Source organism: Melopsittacus undulatus, chromosome 4 (assembly GCF_012275295.1).
Source record: "Melopsittacus undulatus isolate bMelUnd1 chromosome 4, bMelUnd1.mat.Z, whole genome shotgun sequence".
NCBI classification, from domain to species: domain Eukaryota; kingdom Metazoa; phylum Chordata; class Aves; order Psittaciformes; family Psittaculidae; genus Melopsittacus; species Melopsittacus undulatus.
Window position 1 is genome coordinate 56,035,883 of NC_047530.1, and position 21,175 is coordinate 56,057,057.

The following is a 21,175-nucleotide window of genomic DNA, read 5'->3' on the forward strand; positions in this document are numbered from 1 at the left end:
TAACTAAGAACTGCTTAATACTAGGGCCATTTGAAAATCTGTTCCAGTGGGGGTATCTCAGAATAACAAAAAGTCCAACTAGCATTTTTAATATAACAATTCATTACATTTAGGGTATAACAATGTATTATCTAAGCAAGAACTGCAAGATTGGTCCCTTAAATTGTAATTTTTTTTAATGTAACCAATTTAATTTTAAGAAACCAGGTAATTTCAGTATCTCAGAGATCAAAGTAAATAAATGGATTCATGAAAGGGTCAGCTGAAAGTATATGGCAAGCATATACTGTCATGCAGTGGCTGACAAAAGATTGATGCAATCACATATGAAAAAGCCACAACTTGAAAGAAATCATGCATTCTTGAAAAGATACTTAATACTAATAGATGACATACTTTTACTTGAGTTTGGATCATCTATCCTCATGACTCATTATGTATTTGAGTACATCAATTATATCATAAATAATTTATATCATTACAATGTTCTGTGGCTTAATGCATCTAAAACTGTTTTAGACAGATGAGGGTTTTACATGTCGAACCCACCTCAACAGACCGGGACAGTAAGAGTGAAACAAAACCTACTTATTAATAAGTATTAATACTTTTTAATGTATACAAATTAATTTAAAAGATATCAAAGCATAGAGCAGAATCAAGTAAGTGCTAGGGTCTCCAATTTACAGACAAGGCATTTGAAGCTGAGAGGTTAACATCTTTGCCCAAAGTCAAAACAAGTCACTGAAATCACTGTGCTCTCCAGATTCTAAGCCAACTTCTGGAACATAATAGAAAACCTAACAAAAAACAGAGCTTATAGGAAACATTCTCTTAACATGCAGCATGATCACAAACACTGAAAGGCTGGTTGACATTTTCAAAGCTGCAAAGGGAATTTGGATGCTGCCAGTTCTCATTAACTTTAATGGGAACTGGGCATCCAAATCTCTTAGGCAGTTTTGCAAATCCCACCACAAATGACCATTTAGGTGTAAGCATTAAATGGTATTGCCTGCCAGACACCTTTATCTTAGAGCTACATAAAACGAAGCTCCATTGTTTTCTTCCTTGTAGAATAGTATGTGAGCTAAATGAAGTTTCTCACTCATGGCTTACACAGAAGCAATTTCCCTGCCACTTGCAAGGTGCAATTCAACCGGTTTCCTTAGACTACCACAAGGGTAGACAGGACAAAGAAAACACATAGGAAAACAATCACTACTAAGAGATAAAAAGTAAATTCACTGTAAGTTGGTATTTCTGAACAGACACTTCTGAAATACGTGGGCTTTTTATTTCACTTTTAATAGAAATATTTGGCATTATTAGAGTGCTATATTTCTCACCTATTCATCTTTTACTTTCTATATGCCCATCTTTCTGACTAACACCTTGGCATTCAAACAAGTACTATGCTCAAAAATAAAAAAAATAAAACCTGTATAAATGACAGTGTTCAACCATGAACACATTGTCTTTTATGAATATTATAATCACAGAATCAATAAGCCTACAAAGAAAAAACAGGACACAAAACGTGTTTTGTCATTTCTGACGAAGTTATAAAAACAACAGACATTCAATATGCCAAGTGTTCTTCAATCCTTCATAATCATAGCCTTATTGAAGTGAGGACAAAAAGGGTCTAATTGCATAGGAGCAATCTCAATGTAATAGGTTATACACCCAGGCACTGCTGCACAATACAACAAAAACAACGTTCCCTGTGTATAGCAGAATGTCATCTCTCATTTTCAGGCAATTACCTTCTTTCTTGTCAACAGTTTTAATAACCTCCATCATCTCTAAAAGACTTTTGCTTCAGTTAAATAATTTTCAGCTTTTTAATATGCAAATGTGCTTGTTCATATGCATGGGTGAAGTGGCGCTGCTACTTGAAATGTGTCAGTACATTGTGGAGCACCTGCACCTCGGGGAAGCTTGATTTAATTGACACCTAATACTATTCATTATTCCACTTAGTGAGCAACTCCTATTAGTCACCTGTAGGTTTTCCTATAAGCAGTGCTTTGGCCACCAATGAAAATATGAATATTTCTATAAATAGAATGGCCATATTTAGTAAAGGGGGTTCACTACTGATGAGTCTGGAACATCATCTCATTGGGAATATTTCTTAGGATTCTGCCCCCCCTCCCTATACCTCCCTAGAACTACTCTTGACTGTGATGGACATCAAGAGTAACTCCAACTTAAAAAATATACTATGTGTGAAGTACTGATACCTCAATTTTATAATTCTATTAAATGAACATTGTGTGAAGTCTGCAAACAGGGAAAAGGAATAAAGGTGTGTGGGGTTTATTAGTGTAGCCACTGTTTTCTGAAAGTGTGATGAGTTGGATGATACCAAATTCTGCCCTACATGATCTGAATGTAATCACTGTCTATGCAAAGAAATGCAGAATATGTGCTATTAACTGAATATTCCTGTAATAAATATTTACCATTATAGTTTAGTTTAACCTTATCTAGCTAATAGCCAATTTTGTTCAATTGTGAAGGATGTGCAACAAAGATCTTTAAATTGCCACATGAAATAATTACAATGAATATGGGATTCGCTGTCTTTACTGATACGAATGTGATAAATATATGCTATAACTGGATACAGTTTAAGACTCACATTGTTCTTTTATTGCTGTATTATAACTCAGGCACAGTGCACCGTATGTGCTGAGTTGATGATATCAGGGCTGTTTCTTTAACACATGGTCTGTAACCTTATTGTTCAGGCCACATTTCTTTCCAGCATTAATGCATTTGTTAGTCCCAGAGGCTTAAACTACAGATGTTTAACATCCTGCTTATGGACAGATCATCTGGAATATGAACTGAGAAATCTATACGACTTATTAGTATATGTTATCAGTGTAACAGAGATTTAGTAGTCTGTTCAAACTAGATTAGTGAAACCCTTTCTTACAAAAATGCAACTTCTTAAAATAGACACATGTAAAAATGAAAAATTAAGACATTCTTTTGACTAAAATATGATTCTTATCAGAAGAATTTGTCACTAATTAATGCTGTTTACATAATAGTGCATGTAACATTAATTACAGCTTTCAGAATGTTAACTGCAAACCTTTTTTTTTTTCCTTTCTGTGAGCACAGATTTACCAGTATGGTGGAAATCAGAGCTCTTTTGAGGGTTTTTCTGCTGTGTATTCAAAGTGATCATAAATCAAGTCTAGAATTCAAAGACAGTTAAGGACGTAGGCAGTAAAAAAGACTGAGTAATGCTAACCCAGAACTCCAATCATTTTTAAAGTAAGTGGGGAGAACACTGGTCAACTAGGCGATTGTTGGTATCCCCCAAAATGTAATCTCCAAGCTGAAGAATGGCAGCTGGCAGAACAGCTGGTGAATAGGATTAATGTCAGAAGAAAGAAATAAAACTCAACATATGTCCAAGCCTGCGGTGCTGGGACTGAGCATGATTGTACCCCGACGGATACCATGTGTACAGCTGGAAAGTGCCACTGTGCCATGCTTCTCTACCCCACAAGGTCATTTCTAAGAAGTATAGCTAACATCTGAACTGAACTTTTCCTTAAGAACTCTGACTGATTAAGAAACGAACAAACAAGCTTCATAGTGTAAATATTTTGGACTATTTTAACCCACTCTGGGTGGTTTTTTTATAACACAATCTCAATTTAAAAAGCAGATTAGTATTAAAAAGGACAGATTGCACTAATGGAAATATAATTTTAAAGCTATTTAAACCTTTTAATCTCATCTCATTCAGATTTCCACGTTCAAGGTTTAAATAATATGTAATTACATAAAAGAAACACAAGTTAAAAACACCCCAAACCTATTTTATTGCATAGTACTTATATATATAACTAAAAATATATTTTAATAAGCAGCATGCATAGCTAGAATATGCCTAAGAAAGTTGGAGAGGGAAAAAATATTGACACTAGTATTAATTCATATTTATATTTTGAAATGTGTATTAAGGATATTTCTGTTCATGTTTTACTGTGCTCCTATTTTTTTACTGTAACAGGGCAGTTGTTGGAATTGGTTCTAGTGAAGAACAGTAAACATATAAAAATTCCTAAGTCATGAGAAAGGCCCAAGTATTTTTAGAAGTTTGAAAAGAACAAGTTCTGTTCAGTCTCCATTTTCCTACTAGTAGCTTGAAACAGATCCTATCAGAGAGATAGCAGAGTTCATACATGATCAGATTCTACTCCACAGTTGTGTGCAGTGAGAAAGATCACAAGGGTTAATTTAACCAGTTTTGTTCTGTGCTTATAATGTCATTCTCAAGTATGTTGATTTTGGGTGTCTTTTATTTTAGATAGGGAATATATTAAAAACAAAAAAAAAGTCCCAAATTCAGGTTACTTTTTAAAATACTGGCTTTAGTTATGTTCACTTGAACTTAGACACATCTATTTGATGAAAATGCAAAAATTATTGCAGTGACAAATCACACCCTCACCCCAAAAAAGACTTGTTTACTTTTGTTTTTTTCTTTCTTGTTTCTATTCTTTCTGTTCTTTTCTTTTCCTCTTTGGCATCGCATCAGGAAACATGCAGTATAATAATATCGCCCACACTCGTACCCAAGAAAAAGACACATGCACCTCAAAGGTGCACAATGCTACCTTCGTACCTTAAAACGGAGTATCCAATTGGTGCTCCATCTGTCTGCTGCAAGACAGCAACAGGTAACCAGAGGTCATATTTTTCTACTCATACTAAGTTGACTTCACCAAGGAGGGTAATTGTATTGATCTCCAAGTAAAGAAAATAATCCAGAAATGGCAGGCAAACCTAGTGACTTGTTCAGCTTAGACATACATTTTTCTGACCTGTAGAAAGATCCTGGCTCATATTTTAATAATGGGAATCCTCTACAGTAAGAGATGTAGAAGAGCTAAATACCCCCAACAGTACTAATGAGAAACTTGAACCAGTCTAAAACCAGTGAATGCTAATGGCTACAATTGTTACTGACTTGTAAACAGTGTAATTACAAACAAAACCTCTAAGCTTTTTTTATTTAATAGATGCTTTTATAATACTCTCATAATTTTAGATACCATGGTGTATTACAGGCAAAACTAGAGGCCTTCTATTCTTTAAACAGATTTTATCCTGGTATAGCCCCATTAATGGCCAAATTTTATGTGAGGCACAGTAGTATGAACTGACATAAGAATACCCTAATGTGTGCTCATCCACTTAACAAAGGTTTTCCACAATTTGTGTTCCATCACTTACTGAAAACGTCACTATGGAATATAATTCACATATATTTGGAAATACCTACCCATTTTCCATTTATTAGGAAATATCTGCCCATTTTCACCATGTTCTCCTACCCATTTTTCAAAACAAAGTCAGTGAAGAAAATGGAATTATTTTTATATAATGATAGCAAAATGACTGTTAAATTCTCATGCCCTGGTGACTGTCTCCGCGAGCGGCAAAAGTGCTGAGAAGTTTTAATTTCTCAGCCCACACATATCTGCATTTGTAACAACGGTAAAACTTCTAGAGAATAATTTTGAGCTTTCCTTGAAGAAAGACTTGTATGTTAAGGTCTAAATGTCTAATCAAGATAGCAATTTTTAGATATTTTTCATCACATAAAATTATTCCATTCTATTTTAAGATAGTCTTGATTCTCAGTAAAAATTTCCAGCAGCACTCATCTAATATCATTATGTACTGGGGAAAATGTTTTTGTTTGCACTCATATCAAAAGGAAAGAAAAGTGCATTGCTTATTAATATCTACTGGATTGTTTAAGAGGATTTTTAAGATACAAGTTAAAAGAATTTCATATTTTCAATTTCTCCTTTTCATTTAATAGTAGACATTCATTAGGACCCACACACTGTAATAAATTATAATAATTTCAAACAAGAATTAAATTACTAGGTACCTAGTGAAAGAGCCATTTTTTCTTAGGTACCCTGTAATCTAACTGTCAGATTTAAAATCTATTCCAAATCAACTCTTCACAACATTCACATTTATTCATCTATGCTAAATTAATAAAAGGTGTGAATAATACTGACAAAATTGATCATTATTGTTCATGTAGATTTAGAAAATTATAAGGTAATCTAAAATATAAAAGGAATTGAGGGAAACTATTACAGTTCTTATAAATAAATTCATCCTTTGCTATATTTTTCTTTAATCAGGAAAAATCTCCACCAAGAATTTATTTAGATTGACTAGTAAAGCTATTTAATAAATTGCACATTTCAGAATAGAACTACTTTTTATTTCAAAAACTATTAAAAGTTGATGATGATTCTGATGCAACGTGAGAGTTCACTCAGAATCTTAAGACATAATGCTGAAATACCAAAAATGCTACCGAGTGTCAGCCTGAATACAGATTTTTTTGTAGGTTGAGCCCAGGATATGATAAGCACCTTCCACGAGGTTCTGAGTGAGCTCAGGTAACACAGAAGTAAATGGGGATTGAGGTCACTCAGAACCAATTAGAATCAAGATCTGGCTGAGTATGGCACTCTGAAAAACAGAGCGAGCATCCCTCTCCTTTACCTGTGTAAACAGATATAAAAAAGGACAGCATTCTCCAGGGAATTAAAGGTATTATACAGTCATCTTTCCTTATAGAGAGACTTATCAGCAACTACAAGTAACCACTGGACATTATTACGTCTCCACATAAAACCCAAGACAATGTCTATATTATACTATCCTCCCCTTTGCACTTTTGCAGTAATTCCTACCATCTAACCTCACTGATCTGCTCCCCCCTAACAGGGATCCCTGCAGATAAAGTAAAGCATGTCAACATCTGTTCCCATTTACACCGATTTTAATTTACAAAAAGAGCTTTGCTATTTTCAGAACAGGCTCCAGAGCACAATGACAGATTTAAGGCCTTTAATGGGGTTGCATTTTGAGTGTGTCAGCATTTCATACTCACCAGGACTTGACTTTAAGGGGTTGCACCAAAAGAAGCTGCAGGGGATTATGGAGCCACAGCAAGGGTGCTCTCCTCACCTTATAAACCGGCTGACAAACTTGTTACATCCATAACAAATCTCCCTTTGCTGCTTTGACTAGAAATCAGAGATCCAGAGCAGTGGTGACACAATTCCTCCTCTTCCCATTTTCATTCTGTGCATTCTTTCTATTGCCACACACCTTTCTGAAACTCAGCACGTATTACTGGGGTATACTCTCCAAACTGCTTTCTTATGACATAGCTCTGTACTTCCTGACTTTTGAACCTACTGATTTTTGTGAAAGCAAAGCTAGGCCAAAACTCTGTGTGGGTTTTGGCTTTGGTTTTTGTTTAAAACACAATTTTTATTCTCCCTACTCTGTCATATCACAAATTTCACAATACCTAACCATTTTTCTAAAGTTCTTTTAGCCGGAATTTATTTATAGATTACCCTTGTAAATCTAAAGAACTTACTCATCCTACCAGCAACTTACAGAGCACACAGACTGTGAAGGTCACAGTTGTACAAAAACAATTCACAGAGTTTCAGGGAATTCATAGTGACTCAAAATAATTATTTCCATCTCCTAAGAGGGTTTAGTTGTTTTTTTTAAGATATACAATACGAAGAACAACTTGGAGAAACAATGCACAAGTTGTGTTGTAATCACATAACAGCTAAGACATGAGCAGCTGAGCATAAGGAAGATGGGCAGTGGAATGCCATACAGTAATCATCACTGTTGACTAATCAGAATTTGAGACACTAGAAGGTAATAAGGGTATTATAAAGAACAGCTTATTGAAGGAGCAGCTGTTTATGTGTAGCTCACTGTTTAAATGAGTTCCACTGGATTGCCATGGTATGTTTTTTGTAAGAAAGTTTTACTCAAAAAAAGAAAGCAGAGAAATTATATCAGGAAAAGCAAGCCCAAGGGAGCAAATATCTGGGTATCATCATGACCACAAGTACATTAATAGAAGCAGTTATATAAGTATTGGGGACATCTGAAAAATGACATAAATTCAGTGGCCCTGGAAGTTACAAAAGAATATTCATTACTTAGGCAAAGCTTAAATGCCATCTTTGTTAGCCTCCACCACTGAGTGTTGTTGCCATGGGCACAAGAGCTGAGGTGGTTATGAAGGGTAATAGACAAAGAAGAAAAAACAAGGGAAAGTATAACTAAACCCAACTACTGAGCCATTTTAAGACATTTCTATCTGCACCAGCAGCCAATAAACTGAATAAATAAATCTGACCTAATTTACAAACCAAGCCAATTTTAATATCCCTCCATGTAAACATAATAATAAAACAGTGCTATGATCTCACCTAGGGAAATCTAATTAAATAATGTAAAAAGACAAAAAATTAGAAACAATATTCAAAGTCACACCAGTGAAAGCGACAACTCACCGTAATCCTCAGACAAAAATTATGTTCAAATCTATCTGTAATGAGCTTCTTCAACAGCTTTTTATTTGCTTGCTTGTTTTCTGAAACCAGCTTAGTTTTGCTTTTAAAAATAGTGTTGAACTGTTGGGAGCAGGAAGGAGACTGCCAAATAGTAGTGGAAATTTATCATAATCCATTATTTAAAATATTCTACTTTGGACAGCAAGGGCTTGGTAATATTTAAAAGCAGTCAGCAAGCAGTGGAAACTCTGGTATCTTTTGTAACAGTTCACATGTCAAACTGGCAAAGTGCCCACGGTGTACGGCAGAAAAAATCTATTTAATGTCTGCCCCACAAGGCGACATGAGGCTTGATTGGCAGAAAGCAGAGAGTGGCTTTTGATCATGTGTCCTAACAAGCAGTTCCAGCTCCTGTCTCTTCGGCTGAACGGCTCCACATTACCTATTCAAACAGAAGTGACAGGCCACTGCACTACTCTTTGGCTCTAGTCGCACGCAGTGGGAGCTATGCTGGAGACAGAGCCACTGATTAAATATATCGCTTTTTCGAGACAAGCAGGTTCTCTGAATCAAAGTTGGACAGAATAGACTCAACATTATTAAAAGAGGATATAAAACTGGAGTTGAGTGATGTTAGGCCAGTTTGTACAGCCTCAGGGATTCACAGACTGACAAGGGGAATAAGGAACAGCAGAACTCATAAAGCAGGGTCAGAAATTAGCTGTGACACCTTGGCCATTTTCCCATCACTTCAGGGCCACTGTGTTTCAAATCCCGTAGTCTCTTTTTGGCCTTTTTTTTTTAATGATTTTGGGTGAGGACAGGGGGAGGGGGAACATAAAATTCATTAACTACCAAAGGTTGCAAACTGAAATTTTAGAATAAAAGATAAAGTATTGCCCACATTTTGCCACCTAATATACAGTGTTTCCTAATAGACTGGGGCTTTTTACTTGTATTCTCATCAGCCAATTTGATTGTCATCAAATAATTTGTTGATACAGCACTAGCAACTCTTGCTCTGAGGCATAACTGAAAGCTGAAGAAAATTGACTGAATAGAGCTGCTCATTACGTTGCCTTGTTAATTCATTAACAAATTGGTTTGATTTTTGAGGTTATACGTCTGGCCACTGTCTGTTGTGTTATCTGATATGCAGACATGGAAAGGCAACAGATACGATACGTTGTCTAGTCATTATATCACAGATACAACAGACATGCTGAAACTTGGAGGGGCCAATGCTCCAACTACATTTTTAATTACAAGTATAACTGCAGATATAACAAAACCTATTAATAATGCTGTCACACTGCATTTAAACAGCTAAAGATACAAACACTCCACAGAGGAAACAAAACTGAAGGAAGCTGATTTTACTTTGTGATTCATGTTCATGCCAGGTCCATTAAATAACTTCTGGGCCATTTAATGTTCTGTAAAAAAGTGTTTAAACTATGACACAATATCTAGACACATATTTTTCCAGAGCTACTCCTTCAGTAATTCCACTGAAGTTAATAGAGGCACCTCAGGAATAAATTTGGTTCAATATTTAGTTTTCACTACAGCAAGTTCTTCTGACATTTTAACAAACCTCTGCCTGATGTGTTAGTTTTTGTTTCACTGTAAATATTTAAAAGTAATCTGCTTGCTACATATTTAAGATATGATAAGAACTGTTAAGACTTACACTGAGAACCAGAGCTTTATAAATGTTTTAAATATTGAAAAGGTAGGTAAATGCGAAGAGAGAGTAGAAAGAACCAAATCCTGTCCTCATGCATACGCCTTAACACATCTAGCACAGCTATAAATGCAAACAGAATTCAGTCTTAAGGCAGTTAGACTAACAAGAAATTTAGTACAGAGCTCTCAATGTTTCTGGTGCCACTGCAGGCTCTCCAAACTGGAGTGTTCAGAGTTCCTCCAGATGGGTGAAAGAGCCTGCTTGCTTCAACATTTTCAAACAAATAAAAGACAGAAGAGTATTCAAGATGGGTTTTTTTAGGTTCAGTGAAGATCATGATTCACTGTAGAAGGTGATGTCACATCAAGTTCTCCAAGAAATGTGAGCAGGCAGCAGTGCATTACAGCTTCATGTCAAAATATGGCAAATGATTATGTAAAGCATTAAGTAAAACAGTTAACAAAAAGGAAGATGAAAATAAACAGGCATTCATGCATAAGGCACTGTGCCCGGGAACTCTGGGCACCTATGTAAGTAAAACTAAAAATATATTATGATTAATATAAGAAAACAGCTATTAGATACATTCCAAAATTCTAGGCTGTAGAACAAGACATTTTGGCACAGCTTTGCTGATTGTCAGCCCATGTTAAAAACCAATCCAAGACTGCAACAGAATGGGTGCTGCTAGTCAGGATGAAGCAATGCTAACAGGAGCTATGCAGATGTTTAAACAGTACTTGCCTGCATGACTACATATATAACAAGGGCTATTGAACTCGTTTTTTCATTAATATCACAATCTGAACTCTACAGAAACTCCACCACTTTTTTACATTATTACAGTAATACAGAAGATGGAGGATTTTGATACATAACCAGCTACTAACCCATGTTTCATTTTGGAGATCAACATGCCAATGAGTGACTAAGGAAAAAGCCTGGCTACAAATGGGAATTAGAAGGGTTCATCATAATCTAAAATACACTTATGAAGAGCAGAAAAATGTCATTTAGAACACTGAATTGAGTATTGTTCCTGGTTTTCCCTTTATGCTCATCAACTACATATTGGGAAGTGAGAGCACACATTCAGAGGTAAAATTCAAATTATACAGATGAACAGGACTCAGACAGGGCTTGAGCATATTTCCACTGATGTTCATGATAAAGCCCCTCTTGCCTTTAAAGGTACCAGATAAGTCCTAAAGTGCAGAACTAGGGGCCTTAAATGAACCATATTTGAGACCACAGCCAGGATGCTGTGTCCAGTTCTAGACTCTCCAGTACAAAAAAGACATGGGCACATGCAGAGAGTCCAGCAATGGGCCACAAGAAAAACAAATGATCAGAGCACCTCTCATATGAAGAGGGGCTGAGAAAGCCTTGAGCATCTAGTCTCAAAAAAACAGGTTCCAGGGAATAATACATAAATATCTGATGGCGAGAGGAAAGAAGGCAGACCCACACTCTTCTCAGTGGCTCCAGAGAGAGGCTCAGAGGCAAAGGGCACAAATGGAAATACAGAAAATTCCCTTGAAACAGAAGACAAACCTTCCTTATTGTAAGGATGACCAAACACTGAACGGGTTGTAGAACTTCCATCCTTGGAGATGCTAAAAACCTGACAGGACAGAGCCCTGAACAATTTGTTCTAGGCAATGCTGCTCTGGGCCAGGCTATCTCAAGTGGTGCTTTCCCACCTAAGCCACTCTCTGATTCTCTGGCCCTATGAAACCACCAGCAAACTGAGTGCAGGAGAACATAGGCAGATTGCCACTGAAATAAATACAGTAAGACTCGGTCACATATTGACTGATATACTTGAAAGAAGAAAGCTGATTTTAATAACACCCTAAATTTTATGATGCTGTGAACTGAGCAAGTCTTTGTAAAAAGGATAAATTCAAAATCCAATTTCCCTCCTCATATTATAAAACACTGTAGAAAATTGTCAAATTTTTTAAGCTCAAATTCTTCCCCTTACAGATTTCAGGGAAGAAAATAATGCCTAAAAAATGCCTAAATAAATAGTTTTTTAAATGGAAAAAATTAACTCCTTTTTTTCCTCAAATTGCTACTAATTCACAAAATTCTTAAGAATACACAAAAATAGTAACAGTGACATTGAGTAGAGATTTAGTCTCCTTAACATAATATTTGTTTGGGGGTAATTAGCATGGCTGAAAACTAATCTTAATTGTTTGTTGCTTCCACTGGAGGCAGGTTTCCCTTATGAAAGAAGTGGCATCTTAGTTTCAGACTAAAACACAGAGGTGAGAATATCTTCTCACTCCATTAGATGAACTAGACAGCCTAAGCATGTAGCTGCCTCGTGCAGCCAGATAGCGAATGCCTCTGTCTCTCTTGTGGCAACCAAATAAAGTTGTCAAAAATATTTTTAAGTAATGATAAGGTACCTAAACCAAATACTGTATAGGAAAATAAGGAATATATCAGCATTTAAAATGTACATGCTGCTGAACATTTTTACGGTCGTTTCTTTAAGAAAAGCAGATCTAATTAGCTGTATCTCTAAAGTGCGCACCTAGCATTTTTATTATGTATTATAACATTTTGCTTAGAGTTGACATTTTTATTCTGACAAGCACTGTCTGGAGAGCTCTCAATAAATAATACATTTACAATTTTCAGTAAATAAGCACTGGACACAAATCGTTATCCTTACTTACAGCTGCCCCTCTCTAATAGTGCTTTTACAAGTAAGGTGACTATTCAGTCTAATGCAATACTCTCAGTGCTGGAAAGATATTTTCATTCATTACCACAGTCACAGGCACTTAAAGCACTTTTAGGCCCTATTGCAAAACAGCAGGAACAGCAAAGCAAATAAGACCAACCAAAACTAAAGTTCATTACCAAAGAAATCTGAGGTCATTTCCAAGACCCTACAAGACTTGGAAAATACAATAGCATACAATGTTGACCACATTCAAGCCCTATCTTTCCCTCATATCTTTCTATTTACATTAGCAGTTTTAGGAGGGGAAGTCATGAAGTTTAGTCCCTACTATAAAACTGATGACTACAAAATGTATTTCAATTCCCATTTTAAAGCATGATCCAATCATAACGTTGTTTGTGTCACAGTACATCAGAAAGCAATGAAGTTTAAATTTATTTTTCTGCTGCCAAGATCAAGCAACTAAAGCAACTCTCCATACTTTTACAGCTATTTACTCAAATTCTTCACCACAGAGACTAATGTCAATTGTACCCAGTCATACTGAACTTGCCTTTCTTACTAACCTAAAGAAAAAGCTGACTTTGTAGCTGTGTGTTTTAAATAATGCTTTCATAATACTAATAACACAAATAGTGTAAAGATAGCAGATCCTATACCTGTAAAAATCTTTATATATATATATATATAAATCTGTATACATTAGACTTTCTAAAAAAGGAGACATAAAGGCAAAGGAGCATAGTGCAAAAAATTATATAAAATGGAAGCATGGAGACAATTTATCACACAATCAAAATGAAATTAAATTGTATCCAGCAATAGACAATGTCAAAACTGAGAGGTACACTGTGATTAATAAAAAAGATGAGATGATCCCTGATGGTAATACATTGGAAAATACACTTATTGGGGGAGGAACTGGTTGGAATGTTCAGCTGGTGAAGATTTCTGCCTGTTTCAGTTTAATCTGTCCCTGTCTACAGCTCAAGTTCAGAGACAATGAGGAAAGGCTCAAAGCCCATTTGTTCTGATAAAAAGGTTTCACTCATTTCAAATATTCAGAGCTGAATAAAGACATGTCCACAATGTAATGTGAGCATCTCAAAATGGTGAAAGCAAACTTCTACCAAAAAATATCTTACAGAGTAATCACAGTTAGAAGGGATGTCCCAGTCTTCAGAATTGAGACCTGAATTTCATACTCTCTGAGCACCCAGATTTGAGCTATGATCAACTCTGCCTATTAGCAAAACCAGCAGTTCTGTAGATGTACAGAGCTACAAAGTTTCAACACAAAAACAAACTGCATTGAGAAACTGAACCTCCAGAAAAGCGTAAGCTCCATAACATGTTACTTATCCTGTATCTAGGTAAGTGCCCGAGAGTAGTGAAGGTGTATTTTCTCCTAACAAGTCCTCATGTGGCTTTTTCTGTTCAAGTTCCACCAGATCCCATTATGAAAAATGCAACCATCACCACAGCCTTGTTGATAACCCTGAATTAGAGCTAAGAACTGAAGGCACATTAAAACCTTTTAGCAAGAAAGATAGTCTCCATAATCTATTGACTTAGTCATATACATCTCATTCTTCATGATACCTATGTAAAAAGATTGTACCATTCCCCAGTTCTGTGCCATGAACAAATTTCAGAACAAAGAAAATGAGAAATTTTAAAATGTAACATGAAGCATACTGAAAAAATGCTGAAGAATTACTGTCCTGTAATCCAAACACAACCTGTCAGTAATGACTAGATGCTCAAATGCTACAGCACCGGGCAAGGCTGTAGCATAGACAGCCAGATAATAAATGCAAAGACAAGGTGGAAAGATGACAACATGTGACAGTTTCTTAAATAAAAACTGTGAGAGAGCATTTATTCACAAAACAGTACTTCAAAAGACGTAAAAATAAAGGCATGAAATAGTACAAAAAATCATAAATTCTCATATACCTAGAAGGATAAGCAAAAATACGAGACAAAATATTAATGACCAGACAGACTATGGTAACACAGGCTGGGCTTGTCTTTATTAAAAAAAATCACCTGAACATATGTTGCATTCTAAATATCATTAAAATAAGTTCATTAAAGTTATTTCTGCTTCAAACAAGAATTAATTTTTGAAAGAAAAATCAAATACCTCAGATAGAAAGAAATTAGGCTGTACCTTCTTTGAGTTACCAGGAAAATAACCTTAGAAAACAGTCTCTTTGTTCTAATATTCCTAAAAATCCCTAAGTTACTTTAACACATTAAGATATAGGAATGCACAATACACTACAACAAACGAATTCTTCGAAATGTTACAATACATAAAATTTCTCTAAATAGAAGAATACATTTTTCTAAACCATCAACATAAATTGCAAGAAAAAGGAGTGGCCAATGTGATTTATCAAGATTGTTGGATGAAAAAAAAAAAGGAGGGAGAGAGTTGCATCTAATCATGTAGTGAAAAGGTGAGACATTCAACAAAACAGTGGTTTAGGAAAATGTGCCTCATATATCTCCTCTGACTTGATCCGAGTCATCTATTTATTGTGTGGACTTTTGGGCTTTTGTGTTTTTATTTTGGAAGTATATCTGGAGCTTAGCGGAAGAATTTCTTGCTTCTAACTAAAAGCAAGTAAAAGATTTGTATTAAATTAGCTATATACATAGTGGATTCTGAGTTGCCTACCAGAAATGATTTTTAAGAAGAAAAAAAAGGGAACATGATGAGGATGGCACCTAGCAGATGCAGCAAGTTTTTCAAAGATGTTGAACAGATTTTCATGAAGGTGGGTTTTTTTCACATTCAAATTGCTTGTTTCTAGCTGAGAGGAACCAGTTACCTTTGATGAATTCCATAGGTGTCACAAAAAATAAAACTGTGGCATTAATTAATTTTTAACAATTAGTTGGGATAATCCTAAGAGCAAATCCCACTAATATTTTCACAGCCTTGAAACAGAACAAAATATCTGTAGTCATTAAGAAAACTGTAGAATAAAGAACAGGGGTCTATAAATGCAAGGTGTATTAGCACAACCAGGGATTACTTTCATCAGTGGAAATTGTGGGTATAGAGCATAAAACAAGAGAGGTAACTTGAATTAATCCTGGTAAAACCTTTGAAAAACATTCAAAAATAGTCATAGAGATGCTCAGTAGCTCAATTCTAGACCTGATCCAAAACAGAGGACTTCTGAAATGTATTGACCTCAAAGGCTGTTATCCTGGGTTTTTACTGGCATGATAGAAAATGTTGGAAGTGTTTATCTATTTTAAGTCAACAAAAACTAAAGCCTTCAATTATTATTAAGTAATGAAGCTGTAGGAAAAAATAACAAAACTCAACATCAGAAAACCCACCCCTACTGACTACTGTAGTAAGATTTTTCTATTGCATATCAAATGAATAATACATGTGAATCCTTAATTTTTGATTTAGATAACTTCAGATGCATTATGTACCCCTATGAGTTACACATATCCACCCATAGAGAGAAAGTACTAACAGGTGCACATGACAGAGAATAGCTGGAAATTTCTGAAAATACTACTTTTTATGTAGATGTTCATTATTCCAAAATGCATATGTGAAAATCTTTGATCTCTCAATGTTCAACTATGCTCTTCAAGAAGGAAACAAGAATGGGAAGCAGTTTATAAAAAGCTTGTGCTAGAATTGTGAACTGAGCTTGGCTGAAAAATGATACTGTATACATTGCTCAGAATCAAGGTCAAAAGTGAATTAGGAATCCAGGCCCTGAGTAATGAGGGCTTAGCACTCAGCAGAAATGACATGCCCAGTTTCCAGCTCAGAAGTGCCAGCTGACCTGCCAACCCAGCATTCCAGATCTGAAAGGGGGAAATCTGCTCTCCTAGCTACAGACAAGATGTGTGCTACTAATTATTGCTTGTAGAGGCTTATGATGAAGTAGAGTAGGATATTTGTCTGGAAGCCAATTCTCAGCCCAGAATTCAGTCAGCCCAGGCCATGTAAATCTGTCTCAAAAGAGTGATATAAGCAATATTCAGAAAGAAGGGTCTTTTACTGAAGGGGGATAGAAGGGGAAAGAATCAGTCTGATCATTCTATCTACCACAAACTCTTCATTTGAGCTATAAAGAGATTTAATAGTTGACTGGACAAAAAGATACTTCTAAGGGAAAACAAACAAACAAAAAAAACCCCAAACCAATCCTGCTCATAAAAAACTTAAGATGAATATATTGAAGTTATCCAAGATGCCCTAGAGTCTAGCGTTGTTGATTAAATTAGACACCTGTTCATTTCTGACCTCTTCTGTCTTGTGAGAACAAATGTCAGCAAAGTCTTTACATACTCAAATTAACTCTAAATATTTGTAGCATTCTTTTTTCTTTTCTTTCTTTTTTTTTAATCCAAGTAACAATTTTCTCACCAAATTTCTCATTTCCAAATCACTACAAAGTAAGACACAGGAATGCCTTATTGTACGAAGTATGCAAATACTGGACTATGAAGTAAAATAATGTTCATTCTGTGATGCTGGTAATCTTTGTTCAAAGTACAAATAACAATAAAAACATACCTAAGGTATATTCAGTCCTGTGTGAGGTGCTCATGTTCCCAGTATTATACACAAGACATGACACTGGCTGAAGCGCTATTATTAAAGAGAGATTAAAACAGCTGTACATTATGCTGAAACACTCACTCTTTCCTTTACAAACAGACGGTCCTGGATTACAAGCAGCACTTGTACAACTACAACAACCAGATTTAACCAGCTGGGCCATATTCTCTTAGGCAATGCCTGTTGACCTCCTCAGTCACAGCTGCTGAGTTGAAATTCTCATTAGAGAACTCATTTTCAGAAGCCAAAGGACTCTGATTAAATACATCTATTTAGACAAGATAAAGTATTTTCAGTATATATTTCATTTCCAATGTTATGAGGTACAATAGAAACCACAAGCACTATACAGAAGCATGACACTTAATATGTGAAGGTATACCCAAAATATCTAAGTATTTCACACCAGCAACTTGTATTACTCAAACTCAGATTCTATAGATGGACTAGAAATTTACTATATAATAATATTGAAAAAGTCTTGATGTACTTGCACAGGTATTAGAGCAGATGACTGGAATTCTTGGGTTCTTTATTCCACTTCTAACTCTACACTTAACTTGACATATGACTGTATGTTAGCTCAGTCCCCACAGCTACATTGATGGTCATGGAGTTCCTTTGTATAAAAAAACCCTGTATTAGGTTGTTTAAAAGAGACTATAACATGGCAAAACATTTGCATAATCTCAGACCTCATTTCTCCAACTGACTGCACTGTTGTAGTTGTAGTACCCACAGTCACAACAAAAACCTTAATCAAAAGTCTTAAAATAGTGATTCTTTTTAAAATGCTATTTTAACCCAATCAAACCAGTCTGGAGAGTTCATTTCTTTTTAATTTAGAGAAACCTCTGAATACTGATACAGGTGTTCAAATATGTCATAAGATTTTTGGTATTCCTAGTCTACACAAGTTTAAAACCATTGAAGTTCCTAAGTGTAGCATCTTTAAGAATTTGCAGTCTTTCTATTAATGATTTTTCTGTGCTGGTTTATATGATACCAGTCAGATGTTCACTAATTAGATTCTGTAAATGGAAGTGACCTTTCTTCCTACAGAAAATACTGGATGAATTGAAAAGAACTTCACATGAAGCTACAGTCAATTACCTTTGAACTTACAGGTAGACTTTAGAATAGTTTTCCACTATAATACGGCCCATAAAAAGCAAGACTATTTTATAGATCAGAAATTACCTCTATGACACACCTGGTGAGAACACATAGCGTGGAAGGCTCAGATGCAATGAGAGGGATCTCTCTGCTGGGCATATACCTCTCTTAAATCAAACAGTGTATACTAGTACAGAGGAAGTGCAGAAAATATTGAGAATTCATACAAAAATAATCTATGAAATACCTGAATGCTTACAGTAGCATACAATGTTTAAACTTTCTGACGCACATTCCTATTAGCACACCATTTAGTATATTCCTGGAAAAGTCTTAGCTGTGGTGTCACTATAATCAACAGCAACTTGTATACACCCGCAGCAAAGTATGAGCCAAGACCTTTGATTAGCATGGAGTGTCAAACGACTGTTACTGACTGTAAAAATCAACTTTGATAAAGTAACATTTAAAATAGTTTTCCCAGTCTAACCACCAAATCTAAGAAAGCAATTTTTAAAAGAGTGATCTTTACAGCTGAAAACAGACAGATGGTAGTAAAGAATCTGGGACATTCTCTCTTTAGAGATGTTTCACCAGCTTCAGAAAGGACACCTATAGAACACATTTATCTATGTGCTGGCATTTAACAATTATGCCAAGAAATTTGAAAGCCTGCTTCCATCCCTACATGATTTTATCACATATTTAAGCATATTATTGTATCAGCATCAATTTTAGCTGAAATGCATCCCTTGGCTACATTGCTACATGGAGCCAAGGGATCCCAAAGTGCACCATGAAACTGAGGAGGTAAAATCATTCTGCACTCATTCAATATTTCAAAGAAAGAAGTAATCACAAAGTTCTACTGTGTTATGGTTCTACAATGTTACAAATATACTTCCTGGGTTATTTTTAATGCCACAAAATAACACTGATAAAATAACTAACAGAATCCACATAGATGCCTCCACACCTGTTCATATATTTCAGAGCCTCCTGCTCTCACATCTTCTCTGGTAAAAACTCATGTATGAGCTCACAGACTAGAAGGTGTTGCTTCAGAAGCAACCAAGACTTCATTCTGCTTGACATGGGGAGAGATTTTTATCCTGGACCTTAACCTTGTGCACATGTATACTGATAAACTCATTCTGCAACTCTGTTTAGTTCCTATCAAGACTAAAATTATGACAAAGTTGATGAAAATATCTGAATAAGGACTGAATACATAAACTGCCTTAGAGCTCAAAGATTTGTCCTCATTTTTATCTCTTTTAACATATGTAGGTCAGAACTAGGTACTCTTTACAAGTGTTTCCCATTGTCGTAGCCACAGATGCTGGGTCATTAAGGTGATGAAAGATGAGAATTTCTAAGGCAAAACTAACCAGCTCATATTATATTCATTCCTATTGTTTAAAATAAACATTTATCTTTTAAAAGAAAAATAATAGCACTGAAGAATATCTCCCACAACTTTACAACCAGCTAAGAGTTCATCATAACCTTTCAAGAGTTTAGTTTTCACCTAAGCAAACAACACTGCTTTGACTCAGATGCAACCAACACAATTTTAAAAGTTTTAAAAAACTGGCATGCTTGTCTAAAATCCCTAATGGACCTCAAACTACCATTGCCATGGTAACCTGTGAATAACTTTATCCTAGCCTTTGCCAATTATGCAATTTTCTGGCTCTTGATACCACATTCTTTATGCCATAAAAATAGTAGGGTTTGGGGGTGGGCAAACTGTATTGGCCTTATCCAGCACATACCTTCTTGCTCAGTCCTGGTCATTTCTTCTAGTTTCTTCTGCTTCAGTGTGTCCACCACATCTGCAAGGCTTCCTTTGCGGCGTTCTGGCGTTCCAAAATTAACACTGGTCATTAGCTCACTGCGGTCACGACCTCCGTCATCGGGCTTGTTTGGTGAGGTAGAGGTATTTCGGAAGGAATATAGGGAACATAACTTATTACTCTCTGACTCCTGCAAAGAAACAATACAATATGAAAACAGAGGCTACCCCTTATGCCAGAAGGATATAAACCAGGTAAGAGTTAAGAGCATTATTTATTCGTTTGTAATACTAATGAGCCTACATATATCCTCCAATTTCTAAAATGAATATTATGATTTGAACTTCCTGAGTTCTAGCATTTGGCAGGGGCTCTTTTTTCCTTAAGGCCAGTCCTCTCCATGCTTCTAACAATCATACTGCATATCTAAGCTACTCCTGATGAAGGATTTTCCTTGTCAGAAACAAGCCCCTTCAACACTTCTTTCAATGAACTTGTTAAGCTCTTACAGTTTTATTTAGTTCCTTAAGTAAGGGCAATACATGTAGCACTAAGAAAAAATACAGACAGGGACAAATTATTCCTGGATAAATCTTCAGCTGATGGAAAATAACTTTAAAACTAGAAAAAAGAGGCCAATGACTGAGAAGCAAGTAACCTGTTTCACAGTTAAACAAAGCTTATGGTATGTGTCTACCCATGCTCATTCACTGTCCTTTAAGTTAAACTCTTTTCTTAAAGAATGAAGGCTATAATGATTCTAATATGCAAAAGGAGATGTTACTTTCCATGCTAACATAGACAAGAATAATCAACAAAATGAATTTATAGCAAAATATAAAAAGT

General features: G+C 35.5%; 1 protein-coding gene across 1 annotated transcript in view; it reads right to left on the reverse strand.

The window, feature by feature from the left end:
• Positions 1 to 21,175, reverse strand: part of SOX6 (SRY-box transcription factor 6) — a 254,326-nt gene that overhangs the window by 189,497 nt on the left and 43,654 nt on the right. The window contains exon 3 of the mRNA XM_005153268.3: positions 20,309 to 20,519. Within this exon, the coding sequence (XP_005153325.1) occupies positions 20,309 to 20,519 (211 nt within the window). The remainder of the gene's footprint in view (positions 1 to 20,308; positions 20,520 to 21,175) is intronic.